The following is a 15592-nucleotide window of genomic DNA, read 5'->3' as shown; positions in this document are numbered from 1 at the left end:
CACCATTTATTAATCCTTGGATTGAATGATCATCCCAGCTATACACAGATTAGTGGACACAAGGAACTGCAGATGCCAGTTTATTTATTTTTTTAAAGCACAAAATGCTGGAGTAACTCAGTGGGTCGGGCCGTATCTCTGAAGAACATGGATAGGTGACATTTCAGGCCTGAAGAAGGATTCCGACCCGAAACGTCACCTTAACATGTTCTCCAGAGATGCTGCCTGACTCGCAGAGTTACTCCAGCACTTTGGGTCTTTTTTCATACATATTAGTTCTTGGTTTCCTTCAATGATGTTCAGTGAAGACCTGTTCAAATCCATAGGTCTTAATACTTGATATTCTACCCTACGTCACACTCAGCAAAATCAATAACCCCACTCTCACCATCGACGGCACCACTGTCTCCCTCCCTGTCTCCTTGATTCCACCCTCTACCTTGAGCCTCACATCCGCCATGTCATTAAAACCTCCTTCTTTCATCTCCGCAACATCGCCAAACTCAGACCCTCTCTCACACCTCCCGCTGCTGAAAGACTCATCCATGCCTTCATCTCCTCCCGACTGGACTACTGCAACTCACTTCTCCTTGGCATCAGCTCCACCTACATCAACCGACTCCAACTGGTCCAGAACGCAGCCGCCCGACTCATCACCCACACCAAATCCTGGCATCACATCACTCCAGTCCTCAAACAACTTCACTGGCTTCCCATCTCCCACTGGATCACCTACAAAATCGTGGTCCTCACCTACAAAGCCCTCCACCATCTGGCCCCCATATCTCACTGACCTCTCCCCCTACCAACCCTCACGGTCCCTCAGATCCACATCAGCCGGTCTCCTCTCCATCCACAAGTCCAACCTCTGCAGTTTTGGGGACAGAGCCTTCTCCAGGGCAGTTCCCAGGCTCTGGAACTCCCTCCCCCAACTGATCCGCACCATCTTCCTCACCTCGTGTCCCTCACCATCTTCCAGTCCCGCCTCAAGACCCATCTCTTCACCTCTGCCTATCCTTAGCCCCACGTCCCCCTCCCTTTTCATCTGTGCTTGAATTGCCTCATATTGTGTTTTGAATTGAATTCTGTCTTTACTTTGTGTACTAGTCATGTCTCTACTATTTATTTCATTCCCCTTGCATGTTTTTCCTCTACCTGCTAAATTTTTGTAAGGTGTCCTTGAGACTCTTGAAAGGCGCCCATAAATAAAATGTATTATTATTATTATTATTTACGTCATAGATTTGGCCTCCAACTTGTCTCTCCGAAATCCCTTGATAAGTTTATTCAAGTAAACAATTGTAGTTGTTTATGGTTAAGCTTTTTCAAGTGAGATCTTTCTGAAGTAACCCTTGGTACAATGACCTCTTTGTACAATAGCTCATGATCCCTTCAATCTCTGTTAATCCCCTAACCTTCATTGTACACATCTGTCATCATAATTGTCACATACTTGTATCCACAAGCATTTCTTAAACATAACACCTGGCATGAAAAGGCAGATCAGATTCTTGCTTGAGTCAGTACAACACCTTCCTCGTTGTTCTGAAGAGTCCCTTGCTTCATAGTATAAAAATGTTTCATGATTCAGTCTCAATTTATTAAGGATGCCCGACATACCACCACACACAATGCCTCTGCATGGACTGTCTCATTCTCCCACATCTATGTGCATGCACATGCACAGTTTCTTCTCCTGCCTTTTTTTTTTTTTTTTTAGTTTTTCAGAACAAAGGGACAGGAATAATGCAAAGGCATATTGATGGAGGAACTCGGTGGGTCAGGCAACATCTGTAGAGCAAAATGGACAGATGCCGATTTGGGTTGGGACCAATCTTCAGAGTCCCGACTTGAAACATCATCTGTCCATTTCCCTCCATGGATGCTGCCTGATCAGCTGAGTTATAGAAACATAGACAATAGGTGCAGGAGGAAGCCCTTTGGCCTTTCGAGACTGCACCGCCATTCATTGTGATCATGGCTCATCATCCACAATCAGTAACCCGTGCCTGCCTTCTCCCCATATCCCTTGATTCCGCTAGCCCCTAGAGCTCTATCTAGCCCTCTTTTAAATCATCAAGTGAATTGGCCTCAGCTGCCTTCTGTGGCAGAGAATTCCACAAATTCACAACTCTCTGGGTGAAAAAGGTTTTAAATGGCTTCTTAGACTGTGGCCCCTGGTTCTGGACTTCCCCAACATTGGGACCATTTTTTCTGCATCTAGCTTGTCCAGTCCTTTCATAATTTTATACGCTTCTTTAAGAATCCCTCTCATCCTTCTAAATTCCAGTGAATACAAGCCCAGTTTTCCAATCTTTCCTCGTATAACAGTCCCGCCTTCCCGGGGATTAACCTCATGAACCTACGCTGCACTGCCTCACTGGCAAGGATGTCCTTCCTCAAATTAGGAGACCAAAACTGTACACAATACTCCAGATGTGGTCTCACCAGGGCCCTGTACAACTGCAGAAGGACCTCTTTGCTCCTATTCTCAAATCGTCTCTGGAGTTCCTCCAGCAGTTTGTTTTTTGCTGAACATTCCAACACTCTTGTCTCCAAAAAAGGCAACACCTTCAGCCCCTCAAGCCCAGTGCACAGTTAGACCGACTGATTTGTTTGACCCATATCCCTCTAAACCTTTACTTTCAATGTACATGTCCAAGTGTATTTTAAATATTGGTATAGTACCTGTCTCAACCACCTCCTCTCCATATACTCATCACCCTCTGTGTAGAAAAGGTTGTCCCTTGGGTTCCTATTAAATCCTTCCCCTCTCACATTAAACTAATGTCCCCTGGTTCTTGACTCTGGGTAAAAGACTGCAGTCACTCTAATGATCTTATATACAATCAGCCTTGTGTTCCATGGATTAAAGTGCCAATCTGCCCAACCTCCCCCTATAGCTCAGGCCTTCAAGTCCTGGCAACATCCTTGTAAATCTTCTCTGTACTCTTTCCCGCTTAACAATGTCTTTCCTCAAATTGAAACTCCCGCCCAGAAAATGCTGCAAATTAGATCTTGCGGACTTGTGTAGGCATTGCAGTACAATGAAATGGTTTATCCTTTCTGTATATGTTTTCTTGTAGATTTCTGCTCCCCAGGAGAGGTTGTATTCCACATGGATAGGGTAGGTACTCATTGCTGCATCATGACATCCACTATCTCTGCTTAAAATGAACAAAGTATGGTTTGGTAATGCTCCTGGTAGGGGAGGCATGGTTCACCTGTTGCTGCTTTTACTGAACAACAAAGGCTATTGGCATCTTCTGAAGTACACGGTGTTGAACAGTATCAGAACAGTCGGCTGTCTTGTGAGGGAAGATCATATTAATTCTCCAACATATGATCATGGCTGATCCATATCCTGATCCAACTCCCCAGGCCCACTTTACGGGCCGGTATCTCCATTCCCCAGCAGCTTAGGCGGACAGTTCCGGTACTGTTCGACTGATCTCGGAGGCCGTGACCTCTGTTGGTCCGGCAAAGTCACCAATGCCCTAGAACCAAGGGTGCTGCCGGAAAATCAGTGGTGGACCTGTATTCACAAAGAAGTGCAGATGCCAGTTTACAAAAACGACACAAAGTGGTGGAGTTACTCAATGGGTCAGGCAGCATTCCTGGAGAACATGGATAGACAACATTTCAGGTTAGGGTCCTTCTTCAGATTGATTGTGTGTGGGGGGGAGGGAGGAGAGAGCCTTGTATTTGTGGAGTGCCTTTTTAACATGTAGATGAGGGCAGGAATGGAGACCAAGGAACTGCAGATACTGGCTTACAAAAAAATACACAATCTGGTAGAGTAACTCAGCAGGTCAGACAACATCTCTGGAGAACGTGGATAGCACCTGTCCACACTCTCCAGAGATGCTGCCTGACCCACTGTGTTACTGCAGCACTTTGTGTCTTTTTGTTTGGAAGGAATTGAGTTGGGAGAAACCAGTCCCACCCAGCTCTGACACAGTGTCAACAGTGTCCAGGTGGGGCAATAATAATAATGGGGAGATAATTTGCTACAGTCACAATATTGTTCATGGCTTTGACAGTGGTTTATCAGAGTGTTAATCTGATGGGAGGGATTCAAACTATTGTGGGGAAGCTGCATATTGATTTGGGCAATGGTGAATTCATGGAGTGGAAAAGGAAATTAGTTTAGTTTATTATATTGTCACGTGTACTGAGGTAGTGAACGTTTTTTTATTGTGTGCTATGCAGCAAGTGAAAAGACTTTTCATGATTGCAATCAGGCCGTCCACAGTGCACAGATAAAGAATAAAGGGGATAGCATTTAGTGCACGATAAAGTCTGATTAAAGATAATCCAAAGAATTGCAGGAAGAGAAGATGTTTTATGAGGAATTGGTGGTGACAATGCTAGCGGCACATGTGCAAGTTTTTAACTATAAAGATTTGGCAATAAAAAATAACAATATAACCTTTTTTAAAGTATTATAGTAAAATCAATACCCATTGAAGAATACATTTGTGTTAATGTTCTTTCAATGTTTGTTTTCAGTGGCTCTATCCTGGCATCACTTGACACGTTCAAGAAAATGTGGGTATCGAAAAAGGAATACGAGGAAGATGGGGCCAGAGCGATCCACAGGAAAACATTCTAAAATACTTGGCAGAGTCTGTCCAGATTACGTGATCTTGCTTGTCTGGGTATGGTGTATGCCTGTGAGAAGGTGAATGTGTGTACATGAGAACGTGGAGGAGAGAAAAAGACTGGGTTTTGGGACGCATGTGATCAAGACGAGAGGTTTAAGTCCATTTCAAGTGTTTTTCTATTTTCCCTTTTCCTTCTACAATTGCATTGTCATTCACAGCTAACATACATGTCAAACCTATTACACTAAACAAAGGCAAGTGTAATTTGGCTACATCCACTGACTTGATTTTGTTGGAAGCTTCAATGATAGGGCAGAGCAAGGAATGGAGGAAAATGGAAACTGGTGTCTGCTGTGTGACTATTAAATGCGTGGTATGAATGGGAATTTTTAAACTGGCTTTTGTTTCTATTTGCTTTTGAGACTGGTAAAGGATTTATAACCTGTTGTGCGTAGACAAATTGCACGTCCCTGAATTAAAAATATTAGCATAGCTCAGTATGAAGAAAATATATATATCCCAGCGCTTTAATGTGTCTCCCGTAAGATTAACATATACTGCCTGTGCGTCCACTAGATGGGGTGTTCACCCCTGCAGACTACAAGCATTTAGTGCTATTCAAGTGCTCAGGGAGAGAATGGACAAGCAGGAAACATTCATTAGGAGCAACCCCCCTGCGTGTTAATGTTGTGGCATGTAATATAATTTAACTTATTTGTTCTTCTGTAAATGTTTCAATATAAGCCGATACCAACAAGTCATGAATTCCAACGTCAAACGTTGATTGCCACATGCAAACAATTGTTACCAATACAGGCACAAAGTGAATGCATTGCAACTTAAAAGCAAGGATCAAGTTGTTCAGATTGCTACTACAGTCATTTTCAACATCACTCTGGTTTGCTGAACTAATGGTTGAAATGAAGGGATACAAAGTGGCTGCACTTGTTTTTAAGTATTTATTCACCGCTGCAGGGGTTGGGGTGGTGGAGGGAGAAAAGCAAGCGTGGAGTTGAGGATAAAGTGAAGGATATTGCCGTTTAAATCGATCACAAATCAGGAACTAAATTCATGCCTGTGCCGGAGAGCCTTCCTGTTTGAAACACTCCTCAATGTTTAGCATGAAAGGAACAAAATAGTGTTTTATTTTAAAAGGGAAAAGTTTAAAGCCTTGAAACTATAGTGCCACTTGTACTAGTGACACTAATCCACAGTGGAGAAGTAATCCACATTTTGTAAGTGCCAGTCGTTTATTTTAACTGTGCAGTTGTTAACCTTGACTGCAAAGGGAACCGCTGAATGCTACTGAACTGGTTCTGCTCAGTAAATGCAGTAAAACACTTTATTTTACTATGTAGCTTTCATCTGAGTGGTAGACTTGTTTGATTTTGTTTTTAACCTAAGCACATATGTCTTGCCAAGTGACCAAAATTGACTGGACCACTGCTTTGTCTCGGCTGCTGTAGAGCTAGGTCCCTGTACGATGGTAACGAATGAATAGGTCCATTCCGACTGTAGCTTTTACTACATTGTCATCCAATGTTTTACCATGCAGACGTATTGCAAACTGTGCTGCCACGCGTTGGCACTGGACGAGAAAATGTTAATAAAACAGTTCAAAAAGCCTGGGATTATTTTGTTGTTGTCATTGAGAAGATAGAACAGTGCAACACAGGAACGGGTTCTCCAGCACATGTCTGTCGCACATTATGCCTAGTCAAACTAATCTCATCTGCCTGCACATGATCTACATCCCTCCTTATCCAACTGAGGTGAGGACAAATGCAGCTGAGCATAAAGGCAAAAGCTGGAAGAGATTTTCCACTCAGGTTAAAGGCATGTAGAGTTTTATCAATGGGTATTGGATTCTAACATCTTAAGATGATCAGCGAGGCTGGCTTCAGACTGTATACGCAAGTGGATCTTCCATAAACAGGTAAAAATCTACAGGTGAGCTAAGAGAGAAATAATTTCTGAGCATAAGAGGGAATAGATTCTTTAAGATAATTTCAGTAAATATAATTTTGATTAGCACATTTAAACCATAAGTTAAAAACATTAAACTCAAATTAATTCAAAATATCTTTAATTAGGAAAAGAACCACTTTAATTTACATGCTTTTACTTCACACAGTATCATTTAATAAGTAACACTGAGAATTAAGGTGGCACATAATCAGATTTAGCTGGTGAGGAACCTCTACAGAAACCTGTTCATATTCTTCAATTTGGGACATTCATCCCAGTTAAGGCAAATATTTAAATCAGGGATCAAAATAGCAAACAATTCTTTTGTTCTGAAGTTAAATCAACATGGCTGTTAATTTAAAGCAAAAAGCAAGTACAAATGTTTTAAAACAAACAAGTCTTCATTTTAATGAAAGCAAATGTATACTGGAGTCCTGAAATCAAAGCAAAGTTGACGAGCCAAGCCTTTATTTAACCTGTAATTCAAAAGGTTTTTAAAATACTAAAATAAAGGTAATGAAACTTACCAGCTCAATGCAGCTTTTGGGAAGCAGGTCAATGAATGTTGACACTTCTCAACATTTAGAAAGTTAAATATTGAAGGAATGGAAAAGCAGCTGGAATACATCTCAATTTATTTTCACAGTGTTCCTTTCTAATATAATGGAGGTATAACGCTCATTATTCTGTTGCAAACCATGGGAGGGGTCAGTAAAAAGCAGGCAACTGCAATTACCCCTCAACTCTGGTGTAAAGCAGGATGATAACGCTGCAATATACACTCCAAGCAAAAATATTCTCAAATCCTTTGCTGCAGAACAGGATCAGAGACCAATTCCAGATTCAAAGCACAGCTGAAGCTTCCAAACTGGTACCAACTCTTCCAATGCAAAACAGGCTCAACGAAGAACCTGTGATCACATTTTCTCTTGCATTCCAGTAGACAGAATAAACTCCACTTCTTCAAAAGCAATTGGGAAGAACAAGGCAAATCATCTATTGGAACTCCTGACTGAATGCCTGACAAAGAGTCCATTATTTAAGCCAAGGAAATTACAAGGCTAGCCAATAAGGGAGAGTTAAACCAGTTACATAACCACAATGAAGAGTGTCAAGAGACCAGTTTGGAAGTACAATAAAGTCGTGGCACATCGCATCTAAGACCTTATTCAATCATTAACACTCTCGAGAGTGAAACTGGCTTATATATTATGGAGATACAGGAAAAATAATTAATTTTGAGCTAGAGTTAGCAAGCCCTTTAAATAAAACAATCTCAAATAATATTTAAAAGCAGGCAAGTAATAATACTTGAAAAAGCACATAAATGATTAGCCTAATATAGGTCTTTAAGATATTTCTCTGTGTGAAACATTAAGTAGAAGCTGCTGGTATAATGCCTATACTAAGTGACAAAAATGTAGAAATCCCATAGGGAATGGCAGAGAAACTAGATAATAAGGGTGGATGGGACAAAATATGCTACACGAACCCTTAGCCACTATCTCTCTTGTTACTGGCTGTTTAATCAAGGGAGAAAGGAATAGAGGGTTCATGGTGATAGATTTAGAGCAGGAAAGATGGCAAGATTATAAAGTGGTGCATCAATGCCTGAATGGCCAGTTTCTGGGATGTGCATCCTGGTGGAGTGCTTATGACCATTAAAACAATAAGAGATCCATCACGCCTGATGTGCTTAGAAAAGCTGGATCGTAACAAGGCATTTTCTCTTTAAAAAAGGACAAAGGAAGAATTCTGCGGAAAGAATACTTACGTAGGAGTTTAAAAAAAATAATTTATCCAATCTTTTCCAAATATGGTTGCCATTTCTGGAGAAGTCTGTTGCTTTTCTACAAATCATAATTTTGGCAAAGTTAACCACCTTTAGATGGCAAGCATAACATTTTAAACATTGACACTAAAACCACACCAAAACTAGTTTACCATTCACGATATCTCCGCAATTTAACATTTCACACAAACCACATTCAGCTTCCTTTGGAAATATTGGAAACTCCACCATGTGATGTGAAAGCCCCAACACATTCTGCTGTGATTGCAATAGTGGCCATTGCCAGATATGATGCTTATAAATCTCACTGCTTTACAGTATATCTCAAAGCATGGCATGCACAAGCAGTGAGCGTTCACATCCTGGGCTGATAGACTGGAGGGTAAGGAGTGATAGAGAAAAAGTGCGAGATAGGAGTTACCAGTCCCAGCAGCGAATTTGATTTCTCTGTAAAAATCTATTGTGCCAGAAGTTCACAGACCACTAGCGGCCGTCAGACCGTCAGCTGTTGAGTCTTGGGATAAACAGCAGATTGGTTCCTTTAACTCAACGGCCCACAAGGACCTTCAGGAGGAGTGACTTTGCTGTGTGGGAATGGTTGACCCGAGGTGTAGCACTTGAGCACCTCACCACAGCTGGAAAACATTCAGGTTCAGGAACAGCTTCCCAACGACCATTGAACACATAAAAACTTCAAACTGCCTTGGTTGCACTAGGGATTTTGTGCTTTGTTTTTGTCTTTTGCACTATAATCTTTTTTTTTTAATGTTAGCACATTATTAAGTACTGCGCTTACAAATCTGCGATACTGCTGCTAGAAAGAATTTCATTGTTCCATTTTGACAATAAACACACCCTTGACTCTCTTGAAAACAGAGCCTGGAGTGCTGAGGGAAGTGACAGACATGGGTTGGCGTGGAATGATGTTGAAGGGGGTGGGGAGAGGGAACAATGCATCCATCCATTGTACAAATAAGAGAGTTTTAATCTCATGTTAACATCTAACATCTTCTTTGATGTTTGGAAACAAACACAGAACTCAGGAGCAGGCTTTGAATATATTTTCAAAGGACACAATGGGAACTTTAGCTGCCAAGTCCTTGAATAAGAAGCAAGCACCTCAGCTGGGATTTGGTTGCACCCTGTGTAATGGGATAGAATGTGACACTGGGGATTTTGGAAGTACCGATTAGTCAGCAACATTCAGCTGGACAGTTCACCCCCAGCACTTAATGAGACAGACATGTGCGGCAACACCATTTTAGAAGATTTGCAGTGTTATCTGACTTTAGTAGCCACAACTACAACAGGAGCACAGAGGTTCAAAGGGCCAAATGGTAGCACAGTTTAAAAATACAAATAGGATGGGCTAAATGCAATGGGAGAAAGGACAAGCGAGGAGAGGGACATTGGTTCGCAGGGCAAACAGATGGAGACGCCGGCTGCAACAGACTTTTATGGCCAGTTGGGACTGAAACAGCACCAAAACCTGGCGACTCTTGCATAGAGATTCAGTGGGCTGGTTTGATGCACTATGTACTTAACCAGGGATTGTACTTATGTATGGGAATATCCTGATCTGTAAGCAAAAAAAAAAAAATGACTATCTTGGTACACGTGATAAAGAAACCATTGAACCATTGACATGGCAGAAAACATAACAGGTAAAAAATAGAAAAATTTAACTATAATATGGGGCATCTGGCATTATCAAAACCTGGAATCGCTTTCATTTACTGCAAAGCTTTGGCATCAGGGATGACCATTTTTTTCCATCAAAGATTTTTGTCTGTGGTAAAAAGAAGTATTTCCCCGTTGGCCACCAGGTGGCAGCATTGGGTACATGTCTAGAAACAAAGAACTGCCGATGCAAAGACAAAGGTGCTGGAGTAACAAGGTTTTGACCCGAAATGTTGCCTATTTCCTTCGCTCCATAGATGCTGCCTCACCCGTTGAATTTCTCCAGCATTTCTGTCTACCTGCTGGAGTAACAAATCAGGTCAAGCAGCATTCATGGAAGAGTTACACCAGCACTTTATGCCCTTTTTTGGGCACATTTCTCCCAGTTTAAATACAGTTGGATCCAAACTTCTGCCCCAACAATTGGGCTCCGCTGACAATCCTGGAGTCTTTGTGCTGCTACAGCAGTTTGCACATCCACTGAATTTGAAAAATGTCAGAAAAATTGAATGGCCACGGTCTATGACTGGTGAGCCCTCCACCAAGACTGCTCCTTCCCATTTTACAAAGAGGTGGCCACTGTAATGTCTGCGAACTTTAAACAGCAAGAGGCAAGAGGCCAGAATCGAACTCACTTCATCATGCATTGCCCAACCAGTTTCTCTCTCACACACACACTCAGTACAATGAAATGATGCTAGGTTACATAACAAGAGAACAAATATCAATGATAACAATGCCATATCTTTTGTGCAACATATTTACAAATTATTTGCTACAAAAGTAATAGTGGATCTATATTCTGATAAAATTCACAGCACGGATAAAGGACAACAAATTTGGATCTTGTGCACGTGTAGATTATCAAACTATGTCCTTGGCTTCAATGTGACATGTGGACCTCTTGTAAATCGCAAAGGCCAAGTAATAAAATTTAAAATTGGTTAGGCACATGGTGTCTTCTTAACTATTAGTCTTAATAGAGTTCGAATTTGCTACATGATTGAAATCTGTTGAAGTCCAGACAGACCGAACAGCAGCATGTTAGTCCTCTGAAGGTTTTCACACCCTGAGCAGTAGAGTCGTCAAAAGTCACGTCACATCTGACGGAGGCGGACGGATACTGGAGGCTCCAGGGTGGCGGTTCACACCGCTTTAATGTCCAGCAAGCCCTCTTGGTGTGTGCTCTGTCTCAGTGATTTGATGGTCTGGAGTCGTTTCCCGTGGAGGTTGAATTGGGACCAGGCGAGAAGCTGCAGTACTCCGCACGTTATGGGAATGAAGACCAACAGATAGAAGCATCCTTGGCGGACCGCTTTCATCCAGGCTGTATTTGGCTCCCCCACCGGCTTTGTGCTCACAATATCATGTAGCGCGTCATGCTGGAAGATGTCATATCCTAAACAGGGCAGATCACAACACAAGAATTTAACACACAAGCCATACAAAAATACTGACCTTACCCGGTTTGTTGCAGACTGCTTTGTAGCCTATATCAATGGGGACAACCACAAGCAAAAAGAAAATGATCTTACATTTACTCTAATCTTAGTAGTGCAAAGTCCATGATAGTTTGACACTGAGGTATCAAGGTGCAAGAGCCTGATGGTTGCTGGGAAGAAGCTGGAGGTGATGGGTCTTAGCTTACATTAGCTTAGCTACATTCAGAAAAGGCATCTTTTTAAAAAAAGCAATGAAATTGCTGTGTTTCTAGAGTAACACTTTTCCAGTACAGGTAAAGTGGCAAACATCCTGCATGTAGAAAGAAATCAGAGAGCCATCAAATAGAAATAAGGAGAATTCCAGGTATAGCATCAATTGGTATAGTGTTCACAGGCCTATTATACTGTTGCAGGTAAGAATTTATTTACTCCATTGTTGATACATAGGACAATCAAACACTTTTGACTTGAATAAGTCACAAGTCATGTCATAGGAGCAGAATACATGCATTCGGCCCATTGAGTCTACTTTGCCATTCAATCACGGCTGATCTATCTTTTCCTCTCAATCCCATTCTCCCGCCTTCTCCCGTAACCTTGGACACACGTACTAATCAAGAACCTGTCAATCTCTGCTTTAAAAATACCCAATGACGGCCTCCACAGCTATTCGCGGCAATGAATTCCACAGATTCACCACCCTCTGATGAAAGAAATTACTCATCTCCCTTCTCAAGGTACATCCTTTTATTCTGAGGCTGTGGCCTCTGGTCCTCGACTCTCCCACTAGTGCCTCTCTGCTGGGCACAACGTCAGAGTAGAAGAACAGCTGTACATGGAGCGGCGGCAGTCAAAACGCAGATTGGTCAGGTTAAATGACGTACATGATAGGACATGTTTAGAGGGTCATGGGCCAAACGCAAGCAGGTGGGTCTAGTGCAGATGGGACATGTTGGCTGGTGGGGAAGTTGAGCCGAAGGGGCCGTTTCCATGCTGTGAGATTCTATGATTCGATAATTGAGAATAGTTTAAATTACCTGTATAAACATACAAAAGCCATGTCCCAAATAAGGGGGCAAATGTCTGTCCGGGTTTTGTCACCAAGGCAACCATTCCAAATAGCAGTGCCGACGCTGCCTGTTTCCTCTTGTTCATCACAAAGTCTTCATCCACTAGGTCAGAGATGACCAAGTTCAAAAGCTTGCAGGTCCCCTCCGTGAATACACGATTACTACACAGCAGCACAAGAGGTTGGAGAAATTAACGGTCAGCGAGTGAAGCTGGGAAAAGAAATGTCAGTCCAACTACAAAAGCAATTCATAAAAACTTTAAATCCTTAAACATTAGGAATTGACATACAACTCGATTTGTGGAAATAATAAACTTTTCTCTTAACTAATACATAATCAAAATAATGAATATGAAACCCAGTCTTTAGAAACCTAATAGACAGTGTCTCTTTTCCACTCTATAGCCTTTTATAATAATGTTTTCAATAGTCCATAGGGCCAAATGGATCAACGTGCATTTGTACACCGCCTTTCAGAACTAAAAGAGATTTTCACAGTTAGGTAGTTTTATAGGTTGTAAAATATTTACTCTAAGCACTAGGGGTTGTTACAAGGTTGAGAAAAGAGTTACATGAATGCTGACACAAGAAACTGCAGAAGGATCCCGACCCAAAACCTCATGTCTATTCCTTCCACAGATGTTGCCTGACCTGCTGAGTTTTTCCAGCACTGTCTTGCATAAATGCTAGTTGTTTGTAATGCTGTTGTCTAATGTAACTGATCGTTCGTACAGCACAACACTGTTACACATTGTGAAGTGCTGGCAGCAAAGTTACAGAGATGGAAGTGCTAGTCAATGAAGTTAGATTGTGATGCTGCTGTTGATGTGCCTCGGGGAAGAGGATTGTTGTACAAAGAGATGTTTTCTCAATTAATCCAATTTAGCATAATGGCAATCTCATTCTACACACTCTGGATGATATATTATGGAGAAAAGTCTTGGGCTGGTTACAAGGACTGAATGACACCTATCCCACTCCTTGTTATCATGAGCAAACATCGTCAGCAGGTCGATCAAGGACAAAACCAACTACCACGTTAGTTCTCCCACTACCTCCTACAAAATTAAATCTAACGGGCATGTTTCCAGACAGTTTGGTCTGAGGTAGTTATAGCACGTATTAGTGCAAATATTTTGATATTCCCAACCAGGGTATATTTCGAACTCTTGCCCCTATCCCCCACAGTACTCCACGTGGATAAGTAGCCTTGGTTAAGCTGATGAAGATGACCAGATTTAAAATAATGTGTTTAAATTAATCTGTGGAAAAAAGACAGTTTTTAACATTAGTAACTGAAGTAACTGACTGAACTGAACCTAAGGGGTTGGACAGGCTAGATGCAGGAAGATTGTTCCTGATGTTGGGGAAGTCCAGGACAAGGGGTCACATTTTAAGGATAAAGGGGAAATCCTTTAGGACCGAGATGAGAAAAACATTTTTCACACAGAGAGTGGTAAATCTCTGGAACTCTCTGCCATAGAAGGTAGTTGAGGCCAGTTCATTGGCTATATTTAAGAGGGAGTTAGATGTGGCCCTAGTGGCTAAAGGGATCAGGGGGTATGGAGAGAAGGCAGGTACAGGATACCGAGTTGGATGATCAGCCATGATCATATTGAATGGCGGTGCAGGCTCGAAGGGCGAATGGCCTACTCCTGCACCTATTTTCTATGTTTCTGAGAACACAACCTTAATATTTAGACGTTCCTGCGTCAATTTGTTTCCCGGAAAGGAAATGGTAGTCAGGAATTATAAATCTGGCTAGATACAATTAATTCTTGGCAATGCTATTCATCTATTGCCACAGCAACTGGACAATGAAAAACTATTTCTAGGTTTCTCGTTCCAAAGAAGGGTCTCGACCCGAAACGTCACCTATTCCTTTCCTCCAGAGATGCTGCCTGTCCAGCTGAGTTACTCTGCTTTTTGTGTCTATTTTCGGTTTAAACCAGCATCTGCAGTTCTTTCTTATCCAAACTTTTAGGTTAATTGGGCTCCAATTCACCCCGAATCTAGGGAGTGGATGAGAAAGTGGGATAACATAGAACCAGTGTGAATGGGTGATTGATGGTCGGCGTGGACTCGTTGGGCCGAAGGACCCGTTTTCATGCCATATCTTTCAGTCAATCAAATTCTACACTCAATGACAGTCTCCACTGAGCATTAAATGAACAATTTAAAGTCTATCAGCATCTCATATTTCGCTTGGGCAGTTTACAACCCAGCAGATGAACGTTGATTTCTCTCATTTTAAGTAACTCCTGCACCTCCCTCCCCACCTTAGTCCTATTAATTCCACAGTTCACATCCTTGTATCCCTGTCATTCGCACATCTTCCCCAGCCAACAATGGCCATTAGGCACTCCACACTTCCTGAGGTCATCGGTTGCCGGCCCCATTTTGTTCTGGCCTTCTCTATCTTTCAGACTGAAGAAGGGTTCCGACCCAAAACATCACCTTTTCCTTTCCTCCATAGATGCTGCCTGACCCACTGATTTACTCCAGCACTTTGTGTCTATCTTCAATTTAAAGTAGTTTTTCAGATCAGTTATGCTGCAGGAGCAAGCAGTGAGCAGAAATGCTTCTGGCTGCAAGCAAACATCCACATACTTTACTTAATCAAAGGAAAGTAATTTTGTGTTGTTTGTTTGCATTGACATTACCAAAATCTTCTTTTAGATTGCACTTCTAATCTTTATATAGCCCTGCAAGTTTAAGTCTGTACATAGACACAAAGTGCTGGAGTAACTCAGCAGGTCAGGCAGCATCTCAGGCGTACAGGGATAGGTGACATTTGCAGTTGGGACCCTTCCTCAGACCAAAAACAGAGGGGAAGGAACTATACTCTATCAGTCTGTACTCTTTATTGTGTTCTCAGGGGAATGTTGATCAAGGTGAAGAAAGCTAGATTTGTTTTTTTAAAGCCCAAGCTTGTGTGACTCCGTTACTCCACGTATATACAGGTAACAGAAGCCTTCTGAAGATCTGGCAAAAGAATTAGATGTGTACTTAAAATTAATTGAGTGAATGGTGA

At 41.9% G+C, this 15592-nt stretch overlaps 2 protein-coding genes across 5 annotated transcripts in view; one reads left to right on the top strand and one right to left on the bottom strand.

Annotated features, from left to right (window-relative positions):
- Positions 1-6233, top strand: part of LOC129704110 (alpha-centractin) — a 31703-nt gene extending 25470 nt beyond the window's left edge. The window contains exons 10-11 of the mRNA XM_055647007.1: positions 3087-3127; positions 4513-6233. Of these exons, the coding sequence (XP_055502982.1) occupies positions 3087-3127; positions 4513-4615 (144 nt within the window). The 3' untranslated portion in view covers positions 4616-6233. The remainder of the gene's footprint in view (positions 1-3086; positions 3128-4512) is intronic.
- A 443-nt stretch (positions 6234-6676) lies between these two features.
- Positions 6677-15592, bottom strand: part of mfsd13a (major facilitator superfamily domain containing 13A) — a 46077-nt gene continuing 37161 nt past the window's right edge. For all 4 annotated transcript variants that reach the window (XM_055647003.1, XM_055647002.1, XM_055647001.1 and 1 more), the window contains 2 exons: positions 12527-12720; positions 6677-11446 (listed from right to left, as the gene is read on the bottom strand). In XM_055647003.1, the coding sequence (XP_055502978.1) occupies positions 11193-11446; positions 12527-12720 (448 nt within the window). In that variant the 3' untranslated portion in view covers positions 6677-11192. The remainder of the gene's footprint in view (positions 11447-12526; positions 12721-15592) is intronic.

Source organism: Leucoraja erinacea, chromosome 15 (assembly GCF_028641065.1).
Source record: "Leucoraja erinacea ecotype New England chromosome 15, Leri_hhj_1, whole genome shotgun sequence".
Lineage (NCBI taxonomy): Eukaryota > Metazoa > Chordata > Chondrichthyes > Rajiformes > Rajidae > Leucoraja > Leucoraja erinaceus.
The sequence above is the reverse complement of the archived record's forward strand: the minus strand, read 5'-3'. Positions and strand labels throughout refer to the sequence as shown.